General features: G+C 43.9%; 1 protein-coding gene across 1 annotated transcript; it reads left to right on the top strand.

Annotated features, from left to right (window-relative positions):
* The first annotated feature begins 13,902 nt into the window (after positions 1–13,902).
* Positions 13,903–17,016, top strand: LOC119301308 (probable flavin-containing monooxygenase 1). The gene is made up of 4 exons (XM_037578257.1): positions 13,903–14,402; positions 15,399–15,812; positions 15,978–16,336; positions 16,440–17,016. The coding sequence occupies exons 1-4, from the start codon at positions 13,959–13,961 to the stop codon at positions 16,792–16,794; spliced, it is 1,572 nt and encodes a 523-aa protein (XP_037434154.1). The 5' UTR covers positions 13,903–13,958; the 3' UTR covers positions 16,795–17,016.
* Positions 17,017–17,390: the final 374 nt, after the last annotated feature.

Genomic DNA, 17,390 nt, shown 5'->3' with positions numbered 1-17,390 from the left:
GTGACGGACCTATTGCAGGAGCAGATGCAGACGTTATGAACGTTTGGCTAGCTCAATATGATGACTACTTGATAGTTTAGTGCACCATGCTTAATGGCTTAGAATCGGGACTTCAAAGACGTTTTGAACGTCATGGAGCATATGAGATGTTCCAGGAGTTGAAGTTAATATTTCAAGCAAATACCCGAGTTGAGAGATATGTAGTCTCCAACAAGTTCTATAGCTAAAAGATGGAGGAGAATCGCTCAACTAGTGAGCATGTGCCCAGATTGTCTGAGTACAACAATCGCTTGAATCAAGTGGGAGTTAATCTTCCAGATAAGATAGTGATTGACAGAATTCTCTAGTCACCATCACCAAGTTAGTAGAACTTCGTGATGAACTATGATATGCAAGGGATAACGGAAACAATTCCCAAGCTCTTCGTAATGCGGAAATTGACGAAGGTAGAAATCGAGAAAAAACATCAAGTGTTGATGGTAGACAAGACCACTGGTTTCAAAGGGCAGAGGGAAGAAGGGGAACTTCAAGAAGAACAGCAAGCAAGTTGCTGCTCAAGTGAAGAAGCCCAAGTCTGGTCCTAAGCCTGAGACTAAGTGCTTCTACTGCAAAGGGACTGGTCACTGGAAGCGGAACTACCCCAAGTGATTGGTGGATAAGAAGGATGGCAAAGTGAACATAAGTATATTTGATATACATGTTATTGATGTGTACTTTACTAGTGTTTATAGCAAACCCTCAGTATTTGATACTAGTTCAGTTGCTAAGATTAGTAACTCGAAACGGGAGTTGCAGAATAAACAGAGACTAGTTAAGGGTGAAGTGACGATGTGTGTTGGAAGTGGTTCCAAGATTGATATGATCATCATCGCACACTCCCTATAATTTCGAGATTAGTGTTGAACCTAAATAAGTGTTATTTGGTGTTTGCGTTGAGCATGAATATGATTTGATCATGTTTATTGTAATACGGTTATTCATTTAAGTAAGAGAATAAATTGTTGTTCTGTTTATATGAATAAAACCTTATATGGTTATACACCCAATGAAAATAGTTTGTTGGATCTCGATCATAGTGATACACATAATCATAATATTGAAACCAAAAGATGCAAAGTTAATAATGATAGTGCAACTTATTTGTAGCACTGCCGTTTAGGTCATTTTGGTGTAAAGCGCATGAAGAAACTCCATGCTGATGGGCTTTTGGAATCACTTGATTATGAATCAGTTGATGCTTGCGAACCATGCCTCATGGGCAAGATGACTAAGACTCTGTTCTTCGGAACAATGGAGCGAGCAACAGATTTGTTGGAAATCATACATACTGATGTATGTGGTCCGATGAATATTGAGGCTCGCGACAAATATCATTATTTTTTGATCTTCACAAATGATTTGAGTAGATATGAGTATATCTACTTGATGAAACATAAGTCTGAAACATTTGAAAAGTTCAAAGAATTTCAGAGTGAAGTGAAAAATCATCATAACAAGAAAATAAAGTTTCTACGATCTGATCGTAGAGAAGAGTATTTGAGTTACGAGTTTGGCCTTCAGTTAAAAACAATGTGAAATAGTTTCACTACTCATGCCACCTGGAACACCACAATGTAATGGTGTGTCCGAACGTCATAACCGTACTTTATTGGATATAGTGCAATCCATGATGTATCTTACCGATCTACCACTATCGTTTCGGGGTTATGCATTAGAGATAGCTGCATTCACGTTAAATAGGGCACCATCAAAATCCGTTGAGACGACGCCTTATGAACTGTGGTTTGGCAAGAAACCAAAGTTGTCGTTTCTTAAAGTTTGAGGTTGCAATGCTTATGTGAAAAAGTTTCAACCTGATAAGCTCAAACCCAAATCGGAGAAGTGCGTCCTCATATGATACCCAAAAGAAAAATGTTGGGTACACCTTCTATCACAGATCCGAAGGCAAATTCGTTGCTGAGAATGGATCCTTTCTAGAGAAGGAGTTTCTCTCGAAAGAAGTGAGTGGGAGGAAAGTAGAAAACTTGATAAGGTAATTGTACCTTCTCCTTTATTGGAAAGTAGATCATCACAGAAATTTGTTCCTGTGACTCCTACACCAGTTAGTGAGGAAGCTAATGATGATGATCATGAAACTTCAAATCAAGTTACTACCGAATCTCGTAGGTAAACCAGAGTGAGATCCGCACCAGAGTGGTACGGTAATCCTGTTCTGGAAGGCATGTTACTAGACCATGACGAACTTGCGAACTATGAGGAAGCGATGATGAGCCCAGATTCCGCAAAATGGTTTGAGGCCATGAAATCTGAGATATGATCCATGTATGAGAACAAAAGTATGGACTTTGATGGATTTGCCCGATGATCGGCAAGCCATAGAAAATAAATGGATCTTCAAGAGGAAGACAGACGCTGATAGTAGTGTTACTATCTACAAAGCTAAAATTGTCGCAAAAAGGTTTTCGACAAGTTCAAGGTGTTGACTACGATGAGAGATTCTCACTCGTATCTATGCTTAAAGTCTGTCCGAATCATGTTAGCAATTGCCGCATTTTATGAAATCTGGCAAATGGATAAACAAAACTAAATTCCTTAATGGATTTAATAAAGAAGAGTTGTATACGATGCAACTAGAAGGTTTTGTCAAATCCGAAAGGTGCTAACAAAATGTGCAAGCTCCAGCGATCCATCTATGGACTGGTGCAAGCATCTCGGAGTTGGAATATACGCTTTGATGAGTTGATCAAAGCATTTGGTTTTATACAGACTTTCGGAGAAGCCTGTATTTACAAGAAAGTGAGTGGGAGCTCTGTAGCATTTCTGATATTATATGTGGATGACATATTGCTGATTGGAAATGATATAGAATTTCTGGATAGCATAAAGGGATACTTGAATAAAAGTTTTTCAATGAAAGACCTCGGTGAAGCTGCTTACATATTAGGCATTAAGATCTATAGAGATAGATCAAGACGCTTAATTGGACTTTCACAAAGCACATACCTTGACAATATTTTGAAGTAGTTCAAAATGGAGCGGTCAAAGAAAGAGTTCTTGCCTGTATTACAAGGTGTGAAGTTGAGTAAGACTCAAAGCCCGACCACGGCAGAAGATAGAAAGAGAATGAGAGTCATTCCCTATGCCTTGGCCATAGGTTCTATAAAGTATGTCATGTTGTATACCAGATCTATTGTATACCCTGCACTGATTTGGCAAGGGAGTACAATAGTGATCTAGGAGTAGATCACTGGACAACGGTCAGAATTATCCTTAGTAAAATAAGGATATGTTTCTCGATTATGGACGTGACAAAAGGGTTCGTCGTAAACGGTTACGTCGATGCAAGTTTTTGACACTGATCCAGATGATTCTAAGTCTCAATCTGGATACATATTGAAAGTGGGAGAAATTAGCTAGAGTAGCTCCGTGCAGAGCATTGTAGACATAGAATTTTGCAAAATACATACGTATCTGAATTTGGCAGGCCCGTTGACTAAGATTCTCTCACAAGCAAAACATGATCACACCTTAGTACTCTTTGGGTGTTAATCACATAGCGATGTGAACTAGATTACCGAATCTAGTAAACCCTTTGGGTGTTGGTCACATAGCGATGTGAACTATGGGTGTTAATCACATGGTGATGTGAACTATTGCTGTTAAATCACATGGCGATGTGAACTAGATTATTGACTCTAGTGCAAGTGGGAGACTGAAGGAAATATGCCCTAGAGGCAATAATAAAGTTATTATTTATTTCCTTATATCATGATAAATGTTTATTATTCATGCTAGAATTGTATTAACCGGAAACATAATACATGTGTGAATACATAGACAAACAGAGTGTCACTAGTATGCCTCTACTTGACTAGCTCGTTAATCAAAGATGGTTATGTTTCCTAACCATAGACAAAAGAGTTGTTATTTGAGTAACGAGGTCACATCATTAGTTGAATGATCTGATTGACATGACCCATTCCATTAGCTTAGCACCTGATCGTTTAGTATGTTGCTATTGCTTTCTTCATGACTTATACATGTTCCTATAACTATGAGATTATGCAACTCCCGTTTGCCGGAGGAACACCTTGGGTGCTACCAAACGTCACAACGTAACTGGGTGATTATAAAGGAGCATTACAGGTGTCTCCAAAAGTAGATGTTGGGTTGGCGTATTTCGAGATTAGGATTTGTCACTCCGATTGCCGGAGAGGTATCTCTGGGCCCTCTCGGTAATGCACATCACATAAGCCTTGCAAGCACTGCAACTAATATGTTAGTTGTGAGATGATGTATTACAGAACGAGTAAAGAGACTTGCCAGTAACGAGATTGAACTAGGTATTGGATACCGACGATCGAATCTCGGGCAAGTAACATACCGATGACAAAGGGAACAACGTATGTCGTTATGCGGTCTGACCGATAAAGATCTTCGTAGAATATGTAGGAGCCAATATGGGCATCCAGGTCCCGCTATTGGTTATTGACCGGAGACGTGTCTCGGTCATGTCTACATTGTTCTCGAACCCGTAGGGTCCGCACGCTTAAGGTTACGATGACAGTTATATTATGAGTTTACATGTTTTGATGAACCGAAGGAGTTCGGAGTCCCGGATGAGATCGGGGACATGACGAGGAGTCTCGAAATGGTCGAGACGTAAAGATTCATATATTGGATGATATGGTTAGGCCAAGGGGTCAAGCCCATGAGGCTTTAGATCGGTGCAAAAGGAGTTTTGCGGAGTCCAGGGGGCCAAACGCCGGAGACCCTGGCGTCTGGCCCTGGGCCAGACGCCGAGGTCCATGGCGTCTGGGCCAGACGCCAAGGATTGTGGCATTTGGTCCTGGAGTCCGAGTGGGACTCTTGCCTTTCGGGAAAAACCGACTTTGAGGAGGCTTTTGCTCCAAGTTTCGACCCCGGGGCTCAACATATAAATAGAGGGGCAGGGCTAGCACCAAAGACACAACAAGTTGATCCACGTGATCTATTCCTTAGCCGTGTGCGGTGCCCCCTTCCACCATATACCTCGATAATACTGTAGCGGAGTTTAGGCGAAGCTCTGCTGCTGTAGTTCATCAAGATCGTCACCACGCCGTCGTGCTGACGGAACTCTTCCCTGACACTTTGCTGGATCGGAGTCCGGGGATTGTCATCGAGCTGAACGTGTGCTCGAACTCGGAGGTGCTGTAGTTTTGGTGCTTGATCGGTTGGATCGTGAAGACGTACGACTACTTCCTGTACGTCGTGTCATCGCTTCCGCAGTCGGTCTGCGTTGGGTACGTAGACAACACTCTCCCCTCGTTGCTATGCATCACATGATCTTGCGTGTGCGTAGGAATTTTTTTGAAATTACTACGAAACCCAACAGAAGGGACAATGCTACTATCCTTTGCCACACTTGTGCTTCAAAGTAGCACCATGATCTTCATGATAGAGAGTCTCTTGTTTTGTCACTTTCATATACTAGTGGGAAATTTTCATTATAGAACTTGGCTTGTATATTCCAACAATGGGCCTCCTCAAGTGCCCTAGGTCTTCGTGAGCAAGCAAGTTGGATGCACATCCACTTAGTTTCTTTTGTTGAGCTTTCATACATTTATAGCTCTAGTGCATCCGTTGCATGGCAATCCCTACTCCTTGCATTAACATCAATTGATGGGCATCTCCATAGCCCATTGATTAGCCTCATTGATGTGAGACTTTCTCCTTTTTGTCTTCTCCACATAACCCCCTCATTATTCTATTCCACCCATAGTGCTATATCCATGGCTCACGCTCATGTATTACGTGAAAGTTTATAGGTTTGAGATTACTAAAGTATGAAACAATTGCTTGGCTTGTCATCGGGGTTGTGCATGATGAGAGCATTCTTGTGTGATGAAAATGGAGCATGACTAAACTATATGATTTTGTAGGGATGAACTTTCTTTGACCATGTTATTTTGAGAAGACATAATTGCTTAGTTAGTATGCTTGAAGTATTATCATTTTTATGTCAATATGAACTTTTGTCTTGGATCTTTCGGTTCTGAATATTCATACCACAATTAAGAAGAATTACATTGAAATTATGCCAAGTAGCAATCCACATCAAAAATTCTGTTTTTATCAGTTACCTACTCGAGGATGAGTAGGAATTAAGCTTGGGGATGCTGATACGTCTCCAACGTATCTATAATTTTTGATTGTTCCATGCTATATTATCTACTGTTTTGAATGTTTATGGGCTTTATTATACACTTTTATATCATTTTTGGGACTAACCTATTAACCCAGAGCCCAGTGCCAGTTTATGTTTTTACCTTGTTTTAGGGTTTCGAAGAAAAGGAAAATCAAACAGAGTCCTATTGACCTGAAACTTCACGGAACTCATTTTTGGAAGGAAAGAAGCCCAGAAGACTTGGAGTGCACATCGGTGGATCTACGAGGAGGCCACGAGGCAGGGGGCGCGCCCACCCCCTGGGCGCGCCCTCCACCCTCGTGGGCCCCTCGTGGCCCCCCTGATGTACTTCTTCCGCCTATATATCTCCATATACCCTAAAAACATCCGAGAGCACAATAGATCGGGAGTTCCGCCGCCAGAAGCCTCCGTAGCCATCGAAAGCCAATCTAGACCCGTTCCGGCACCCTGCCAGAGGGGGAATCCTTCTCCGGTGGCCATCTTCATCATCCCGGTGCTCTCCATGACGAGGAGGGAGTAGTTCTCCCTCGGGGCTGAGGGTATGTACCAGTAGCTATGTGTTTGATCTCTCTCTCTCGTGTTCTTGATTTGGCACGATCTTGATGTATCACGAGCTTTGCTATTATAGTTGGATCTTATGTTTCTCCTCCCCCTCTTCTCTCTTGTAATGAATTGAGTTTCCCCTTTGAAGTAATCTTATCGGATTGAGTCTTTAAAGATTTGAGAACACTTGATGTATGTCTTGCCGTGCGTATCTGTGGTGAAAATGGGATACCACGTGATTCACTTGATGTATGTTTTTGTGATCAACTTGCGGGTTCCGCCCATGAACCTATGCATAGGGGTTGGCACACGTTTTCGTCGTGATTCTCTGGTAGAAACTTTGGGGCACTCTTTGAGGTCCTTTGTGTTAGTTGAATAGATGAATCTGAGATTGTGTCATGCATATCGTATAATCATACCCACGGATACTTGAGGTGACATTGGAGTATCTAGGTGACATTAGGGTTTTGGTTGATTTGTGTCTTAAGGTGTTATTCTAGTACGAACTCTAGGGCTGTTTGTGACACTTATAGGAATAGCCCAACGGATTGATTGGAAAGAATGACTTTGAGGTGGTTTCGTACCCTACCATAATCTCTTCGTTCGTTCTCCACTATTAGTGACTTTGGAGTGACTCTTTGTTGCATGTTGAGGGATAGTTATGTGATCCAATTATGATATTATTATTGAGGGAACTTACACTAGTGAAAGTATGAACCCTGGGCCTTATTTCCTATCATTGCAATACCGTTTACGCTCACTTTTATCACTTGCTACCTTGCTGTTTTTATTATTTCAGATTACAAATACCTTTATCTACTATCCATATACCACTTGTTTCACCATCTCTTCGCCGAACTAGTGCACCAATACAATTTACCATTGTATTGGGTGTGTTGGGGACACAAGAGACTCTTTGTTATTTGGTTGTAGGGCTGCTTGAGAGAGACCATCTTCATCCTACGCCTCCTACGGATTGATAAACCTTAGGTCATCCACTTGAGGGAAATTTGCTACTGTCCTACAAACCTCTGCACTTGGAGGCCCAACAACGTCTACAAGAAGAAGGTTGTGTAGTAGACATCATAACCTCCCGGTACTCCGAAAAATACCAGAACTTCTCCGGAACCATTCTGATGTCTGAATATAGCCTTCCAATATATCAATCTTTATGTCTCGACCATTTCGAGACTCCTCGTCATGTCTGTGATCTCATCCGGGACTCCGAACAACCTTCGGTCATCAAATCATATAACTCATAATACAAATCATCATCGAAAGCGTGTGGACCCTACGGGTTCGAGAACTATGTAGACATGACCAAGACACATCTTCGGTCAATAATCAATAGCAGAACCTGGATGCTTATGTTGGCTCCTACATGTTCTACGAAGATCTTTATCGATCAAACCGCATAACAACATACGTTGTTCCCTTTGTCATGGGTATGTTACTTGCCTGAGATTCGATCATCGGTATCATCATACCTAGTTCAATCCCGTTACCGACAAGTTTTTTTACTCGTTCTATAATGAATCATCCCGCAACTAACTCATTAGTCACATTGCTTGCAAGGCTTATAGTGATGACAATTACCGAGAGGGCCCAGAGATACCTCTCCGATACACGGAGTGACAAATCCTAATATCGATCTATGCCAACTCAACAAACACCATCGGAGACACCTGTAGAGCATCTTTATAATCACCCACTTACGTTGTGACGTTTGATAGCACACAAGGTGTTCCTCCGGTATTCGGGAGTTGCATAATCTCATATTCAGAGGAACATGTATAAGTCATGATGAAAGCAATAGCAATAATACTAAATGATCATTTATGCTAAGCTAACGAATGGGTCTTGTCCATCACATCATTCTCAAATGATGTGATCCCGTTCATCAAATGACAACACGTGTCTATGGTCAGGAAACTTAACCATCTTTGATTAATGAGCTAGTCAAGTAGAGGCATAGTAGGGACACTCTATTTTGTCTATGTATCCACACATGTACTAAGTTTTCAGTTAATACAATTCTAGCATGAATAATAAACATTTATCATGATATAAGGAAATATAAATAACAACTTTATTATTGCCTCTAGGGCATATTTTCTTCAAGATTTACTTTAGTAAGCACGTTATTTTGTCTTACGATAGGTGATAGAGCTATGCCCGGTTACCCATTATCTCGTGGTTCTCTGTTTGCCTCCTGGTTTTGACGCAGGAGTAGTTTACCTGGCTAACAAACCGATGCAGGTTTTGTCTCTCACTTACGAAGTTCTTCTTGAGCACATAGTTCATGCTCTCACTCCGTTGTGTGGACGTCATTTTGGCAAAGAATATTTCTTTGAAGTAAGCTGATATCCATTTCTCGCGCTCGTTCCACATTGCCACCATCGTGGCATCATCATGGAGGTTGTACTTATCCATGAGTGCTTTCCAGGCATCCTCAAACTCAGTTGGCATGAGGGGCCAGTTGAGGATTGCTATGAATTGATTCTTAAAGTGTTCGTGGAGGTTGTACATGTATGCGAGGTGTTCCTTGTACTTCTTCATAATGTGCCAGCGGCATAGCTTGTGTACTCTATCCCCGAAAGCATATGGGATCGCCAAAGCCATTGCCGGGCACTGGTCTGGTAATGAGAAAAGAGATGTGGATTGGTCAGCAGATGGTAGTGCATATATGCAAATAGAACCGACACAACAATTTTACTGTATTATTTTCCTTTTTGGGGGGATGGCGGTTGTACCTGTGAGGATGCATGTAGGAGCCTTCCCTCTCATGCACCTTAAAAATGTTTTGAACAGCCATCTGAATGAATCTGCATCCTCATCTCGTATCGGAGCGAAAGCAAAGAATGTAGGTTGTAAGTGGTTGTTAGTACCCACAAACACCCCAAGTGGCATATGGTACTGTTAGTCTTATATGTGGTGTCAAACGTTATGCAGTCACCAAAGTCTTGATATGCCCCTCGACAGCTTGCGTTCGCCCAGAATATGTTCTTCACTCTGTCGGACTCATCAAGTTGTATGTCACAGAAGAATTCCTTGTTTATCGCTTTCATCTCCCTAAAGAAGTTGACAGTCTTTAGGACATCGTCCACATCATCCATCCTTGAATTCTTTGCTTTGCTACATATTAAAAGTGAACAGTCATTCAAAAATGCATGTTGAACTGGCATCAGGTCATGCGTTGCATAATATGTTTGTACTGACAGAGGAAAAAAGATGGAGGGGGTTTCTGGGAGGAGAACAAGTTTGTACTTACATGTTAATCAGGTCTTTGGCATTCATTTCGAGGAAGTAGCTACCGAGGGAATCGCCGCCCAGTATGCTCATGATTTGCGCGTGTTCAATGCCTTTGAACTGCAGGTATTTGATGTACTCCAAGATTGTTTTGTCAAAGTTTTTGTGGGAGTGCAAGAAGACAACCATTTGGGGAGAGAGCTGTAGCCTGTGGTTGTGTTCCCAACATATCTCTTTTATGACAAGTGTTCCATCCTTTTCCCTCTTCAGCCTCATTTTAGCCCCGCAATTAGTCCTGGTTGTGGTCTTGTTCCGCTGTCTATTTGCTTCTGGCACCTTCGATTCATAAACTCCATAGCACGTGCAATAAAGGTAGACTCTGGTGTTAACCTTGGAGCCTTCTGTGACAGCAAAATCTGTGTGCTTTGCATAGACGTTGTAGAAGTTCTTTGCTTCTTTGAAAGTTTCAAAGCGCATCTCTAGCCTTGGCAGAACGTAAGCTTCAATGTTAGGTGGCTGCACACAACAGCGAGCAAACAAAAACACAATGATGAAAATGTTAGATGAGGTGGCCACAGTACTAGGGTATGGACTATGCTTGTATGTTTTTTCTGAATGGATACTTACATGTGTATAGCTCTGCGCTGTATCCGGTGTTTGCTGTTCACCCTGGTGTATGGGCGCGGGTGGTGTCACCCTCGGCACATGCAGCAATGCATCTCTTGGAGGGAGCAATGTTGATGAAGCTCTCTGTCTCTCATTGTACGATCGTCTTCCCTCAGATTCGTTCGGAGGTTGCTCCTGTCTATATGGCTCATATCTTCTACTTTGCACCCTGCTAGAGTGGCGAACATTCTTGTCTCTTTGGCCTGGTCTTCCTGTCGCAACCGCTTTTGCAGCACGGATGATTGATGTTGATGGAGCGACTGGTGGAAGCTTGTGTGTCCTTGCCTTTCTGCATGCGCTAGGGAAGGAAAATATTTGTTGTTGGGGACATTGTTGACCTTGTTGCACCCCAGCAGTGACAAAGCTTGTATTCCCATATATTGGTGTTTGCTGCATAGAAGAACCAGTCCATGCTTCTGATGATTCTGGCGTAGCTTGAAATCTGCATGTATTCTTGAAGTATCCATGTGCTATTTCTGGTGTTACCCAACTAGGCGGTGCCTCATATCTGCTTGGCTCATCAAACCCTCCCTGCGGGTGCCGCCTTGCATGTTTTTGTAATGACATTCAACCATTTTGGGATTAATCTTTTCTGTAATTTTTCTCGTATACATGATATGGGTAACATGTCATGCATTGAAGGTAACGTGCAAGTTGAACTTGCATCGCTGGGCGTTATTAAGCTTTGTTGTCTATTTTGTATCTGATGTAGTTTCAGTCGAACTGACGAATGGACATGTTCAGCACTGATGTACTGATGTACTGTTTTTAGCACTGATGCATCTTTTTTCCTATAACTGATGCATAAACATTTGGTGCATTGCTTGTAAACTAAACATTGAACTTCGGAACAGTATATATATATATATAACTGATGCACATGTCTTCTCTTTTTTTCATCTAGAACTTATGCATCTACATTTGAAGTACTCCTAGTTTCTGTATCATTGAACTTACTTTGTAACAAGTGTATTGTTTTCAACAATAGTCTTTTACTCGTTTGAACTAACGCAACTACATGACATGTACTATTAGAAATAACAACATACAACTTGCAGTGGTAGTTGAACCTTATATAAACCGTGGTAGCTACTTGGACTGATGCATAAGTTTATGTTTTTTGACTGGAACTGAAGCTAGCATATTAGATGTACTGGCAGTAACCTCGACATATAAATTGTGCATCAAGTGGCAGGAGTGTCATGAACTGATGCAAGCATTTGCAATGTACTATCAGCTTCTGCATCATAGGAACATGTCTCAGTGATGCAGCACACATGTAGTACTGATGAACCTAATAGTGTAACATGTAGGCAGAGCATAGTGTGTGCAATTTTTAAATCGAATCTTTTGCATAGCAGAACTGATGAACTGGCACAAATATGGTATTTTTCTTCAGGCAAACCCAGTTCTGAAAACATTTTTTGAACTGATCGTTTGTGCTTCAGTAGCAATCAGGTAGATTCAATTTTGAGGAAAATTAGTGTGGGAAGCAGACATCACCTGCAGTGGCATGTTCTTGGATCTGACGTCTTCTTCTTCCTCTCATTGGCGGCGTACTAGCATAATCTTGGAAGGCGGCGCCATTGATGCAGGCAAGGAGCTTGGGGAGACGACGACGCTCCTGCTTGTGGTGGAGCTCCAGCGACGAGGTCCGGGGAGGCAGCGGCTAGTGGCGGAGATCAGGTATCCGTCGAACGAGCTCCGGCGAGAGGGGGGCTGGTGGCGGAGATCACGGACCCGTCGAAGGAGCTCCGCGAGGGGGAGGCGGGAGGCGGGGATCACGGCCATGTCGAAGGAGCTCCGGCGAGGGGGGAGGCGGGAGGCGAGGATCACAGCCCCGACGAAGGAGCCCCGGCGAGGGAGGGAGGCATGAGGCGGGGATCACGGCCTCGTCGTTGCTTTGCCAACGAGGAAGGGGATGGCGGCGGTGGATCCTTCATCAGCCAGTAACGGCGCCGCTGGCTCCCTCGCTCCGGCTGACGCGTCGCTCGCTCGCCCACGGCGGCTGCCTCCGGCGGAAGGAGGTGGGTTAGGCTGGGGGTGGGTCGGAGAGTTTCTACGGTGTAGACACGTCGCGCCCTTATAGGGCCGAGGGGTAACAGAATATTATTCTGTTACTAGTACTCCCTTCATTCCAAAATATAGTGCGCCCGCGTTTCCCGAGGTCGAACTTTGACCACAAATTTAACGAACAAGACCGATTGCGGCGGGAGAAAAAGTTACATAATTAAAAACTTCTTTCAAATACGAATTCACTGATATAATTTTTGCTCCCGGCGCAATCGGTCTTGTTAGTTAAATTTACGGTCAAAGTTGAAGCACGGGGATAGAAGAAGCACTACATTGTGGAATGGAGGGAGTAACAGAATAGCCCTTATCAAGGAGGGAAGAAACGAACGAAATGAGCTAACGACCTACTTACTGAGACATTAGAAGTATAAAAATATATGAATATATATTATAGGAAAGTGAAGGAGAAAAAACCTGTGGACAAAGGCAATCATAAGGTAAAGGGGAGAAAATCACCGATCGAAGGAGAGAAAATCCATTGATCGAGGAGGAAAGGAACGAACGGAAACATTAGAAGTAGAGATTATTGCGTAGTGTCCACGCGAGCGGCAGCGGGGGTTTCCACGCGTGCGACGGCAGTGTCCAGGCCATCAACGGCCGCGACGTCAAGGGAATCAGCAGCTCGGCGGAGTCCAGGTGATCGAGGGGTTGACGTCCAGGCGATCGGTGTTGGCGGCGGCGTGTACGCAATCGCCAATCAGCACCCGCGTGCGCTGTTCTTTCTTCTTTTCTAGGTACCGAGGCAACTGGCACGATTCGATGAGATACGTGTATACATCCAGGGGCAGTCTGGTCCATTCAGATGCATGTAAATGAAAAAACAAAAGAAAAAACAATAAAAGAGGGGAAATGGCATGGTAATCGAGGTGCCCATAAGCTGGGCGGCATTTTTGCTAAGCCGTATGTTTAAAGTGACAAATATTCGATTTTCTCGTCGTCACGTGGGCACGGCACCTGGCATCGCCCCATAGACTCTTCGTCGAGTAAACAACTTAGAAGAATGCTTAATCTGTGTGCATTCGCAGTTCCGTTAGGTTCTAGCGCAGCGTCGGACGTGACCGGCTGATGGCACTTGGGTTCCGATCGATCCCTCGACACAACAGAAAAGGCCAGGATCAGCCACAGGCTTAGCCTATATTAGTTCTCCACGACTCTCAGAAACAAATGCCAAGATGGTCATAGCATAGCACACTAGCGAAGCGTGTTTCACATCTCTGCAAGCAACAAAACAAGACGTCCCATGGAGAAGCAAAGGGTGGCCATCGTCGGCGCCGGCATGAGCGGCCTCACGGCATGCAAGCACGTGCTTGAGCGCGGCTTCCGGCCCGTCGTGTTCGAGGCCGAGGCGGACGCCGTCGGCGGCGTGTGGGCGCACACGCTCGCCTCGACGCGCCTGCAGACCCCACGGTCACAGTACGAGTTCACGGACTTCCCGTGGCCGCCGGAGGTGCCGGAATTGTACCCGAGCCACGACCAGGTCATGGAGTACTTGTGCTCCTACGCGCGCCACTTCGGCGTGCTAGAGTGCGTCAGGTACGGCAGTCGGGTCACCGCTCTGGAGTACTCCGGCGCCGCCGACGAGGAGGAGATGATGGCGTGGGAGCAGTGGGCCGGCAACGGCGAGGCGTTCGGCAGCGGTCGGGGCGAGTGGCGGATCACCGTGCAGCACGGAGACGACGTCGAGGTTTGAGCAAGATCACTATCTAAGTTCAAATTTCGTAGTACCTCACCTCACCTCCAAGACGAGACATTGTCGATCGTTGGCGTGTCACTGTGGCTTATGTTGGGTTCCTTGTGCCATCCACGTTGTAGTCAGAAGCAAAGCCGAAACAAAGCAATCAGATGCAAAGTCAACGGATAGACCAATAGTGACCGTGATTTTAGAAAGCTATAGATAACACCCAGTTGCCGTGGAAATTCGTACTAATGAAATGAAATCATCAAAACTAAAATCAAATTAGAATATACATATAAGAATAATAGTGTATCACATTCTCGTCACAGGTGATCCATCGTACATATAAAAGTAAGTATAATTGTCAAAAGTTCATATTATCCTTTATACGTTTTGTGAGTGGGTACCCAAGCGGGTCTAAAATTAAATTAGAATATACATATAAGAATAATAACGTATCACATTCTCGTCATACTATGAAACATAGCAAACCCAAAGGTAAATAAATGGTGGCCGCTCGGACATGCGGTCCAGGGCAACAAGCGCCATACTGCTTGGAGCTTGCGGAATGACGACCTGCTGCCCAGAGCTTGGAATTGGCACACTCAATGCTTCTTGTCATCTGGATGCTCTGGCTTGAGCGAAACGGCATGTTCTTCCAAGCCTCATCAAGCACCATACCCTAGTTCTGCGGCCAAAAAAGCAATTTGGGTCGGCGGACAGCAGATGGCGATGGTCAGCGGCGGCACAGTGGGCATGTCGGAAGTGCTACACGTCAACTTCTACTAAATGTACAGAGAGTTGGGCAGATTATATGAGATCTCGATTTGTTGGAGCATTATTTTTGCCCAACTCCCTTTAAACTAGATATTCTTTACGGATACTTAATCATTGGAGATACTCTAAACATGCATATATGCTTTCCATAATAAATTAGATCATTTTCTGAAACACTGGTTAGACTCAATGGTTTGCCTAAGCGTTGATCTTTCCTTGCATATCTAGACACACGTGGCCGACTTCGTGGTGCTATGCGTTGGACGGTACAGCGGCATCCCCAACATTCCAACTTTCCCACCGGAGAAAGGGCCAGAGGCCTTTAATGGCACGGTGATCCACTCCATGGATTACTCCAACATGGATGATGCAAAAGCCACTGAGCTCATCAAAGGCAAGCTCGTCACCGTCGTCGGCTATCAAAAGTCTGCTCTCGACATCGCCACAGAGTGCGCAAATGTGAATGGTCCGACACATCCTTGTACAATGATTGTTCGGACAAAGAGATGGATCATCCCTGACTTATATGCTTGGGGTGTCCCGGTTCCTTTCTTGTGCTTCAATCGCTTGTCCGAACTACTAGTTCACAAGCCAGGAGAGGGGCTGCTCCTTAGCCTGCTGGCTACCTTCTTGTCACCCCTGGTATGTATATAATGGCCACTGTATTTCTTTTATATACTCCTCTCCCATCTCAAAATAAGTGACTTGGCTTTGTAAGTTACAAAGTTGAGTCACTTATTTTGGGACGGAGGAAGTATAAAATAGCTACCAATGGCTCCTTTTCATACATTAATTTAACTTGATCAGAGATGGATACTCTCAAAGTTTGTGGAGAGCTACTACATGTGGGCGGTGCCCATGAGGAAGCATGGCATGGTGCCGGAACACAGCTTCTTTCAAGCTCTCAGCTCATGGCTGATTGCAATAATGCCAGACAAATTCTACGACAAGGTGGAGCAGGGAAGCATTATCCTCAAGAAAGCAAACGAATTTAGCTTCTGCACAGAAGGTGTCATCGTAACAGGCGAGCCCGCACCGATCAAGAGCGATGTCGTGATCTTTGCGACCGGGTACAATGGGGATCAGAAGCTCAGAGAGCTGTTTGCCTCACCTCTCTTCAGAGAGATCGTTGTTGGCACGCCAGTTACTGCGGTCCCTCTCTACAGGTTCCTTTCAACCATTTCCCTTTCAATTTAGTCAAATGAACTAGTTGATATGTATATCAATGCAGCACAATTAACTAACCATAGTTTTTACGGAATGTGACAGGCTATGCGTCCACCCCAGGATTCCTCAGCTAGCAATCGTTGGCTACTCCGAGAGCATGGGAGATCTACACACCTCGGAGATACGGTCCAAATGGCTGGCGCATTTCCTTGATGGGGGATTTAGTTTGCCTGCCATAAGATCGATGGAGGAAAATGTGAAGGAGTGGGACGCATACATGAAACGCTACTTGGGCGACTACTTCCGTCGATCTTGCGTCGGTTCTATCGGTATCTGGCACAACGACCAGCTGTGCAAGGACATGGGGTGGGAGCCTAGGAGGAAGAAGGGCTTTCTGGCTGACTGGTTGATTCCCTATGAACCTGCAGATTACGCAAGTGTCAATCCGAGGAACTAGAATAATAATATGATGTTAATATTGTTATCATGGAAGCAGCCCAGCCAATAAATAAGTTATTTTTATTCACAAACTGTTTCTAATCTTCATTGTCGACGTAAAAACGACAACATATTGTTATCGTGGAAGCAGCCCAGCCAATAAATAAAATCGTTCTTATCCACGGTCTGGCCTATTGAAACTATGCTATTTGTTATTATCCTTGAGCTGTAACATCGGAAGACTATGCCCTTGTATACTATTGTATGTTGTTATCAAAGAAGCAACCTAGGTAATAAATAAAATCATTTTTACCCACAAACTAGTCTGCGGACCTTTTTTTCATTGAGTTACTTTTTCAGCCAGAAAATGATGGCATTGGTATATCCTTACGCTGCAACATTGGAAGACCATCCGTGAAAAAAAGTATATTGTTGTCGTGGAAGCAGCCAGACTAGTAAATAAAATCATGCTTAGGGCATCTCCAATGCTGCCTCGCAAATTTGCTCCGGCACCTATACATGAATAGGGGATCAGTCCACAGACACGAATGTGGGAGCCGGCCATCCAATATTATCATGTATATGTCCATCAGTAAAGGACAATTTAGAATTTAA

This window comes from Triticum dicoccoides, chromosome 5A (genome assembly GCF_002162155.2).
Source record: "Triticum dicoccoides isolate Atlit2015 ecotype Zavitan chromosome 5A, WEW_v2.0, whole genome shotgun sequence".
Lineage (NCBI taxonomy): Eukaryota > Viridiplantae > Streptophyta > Magnoliopsida > Poales > Poaceae > Triticum > Triticum dicoccoides.
The sequence above is the reverse complement of the archived record's forward strand: the minus strand, read 5'-3'. Positions and strand labels throughout refer to the sequence as shown.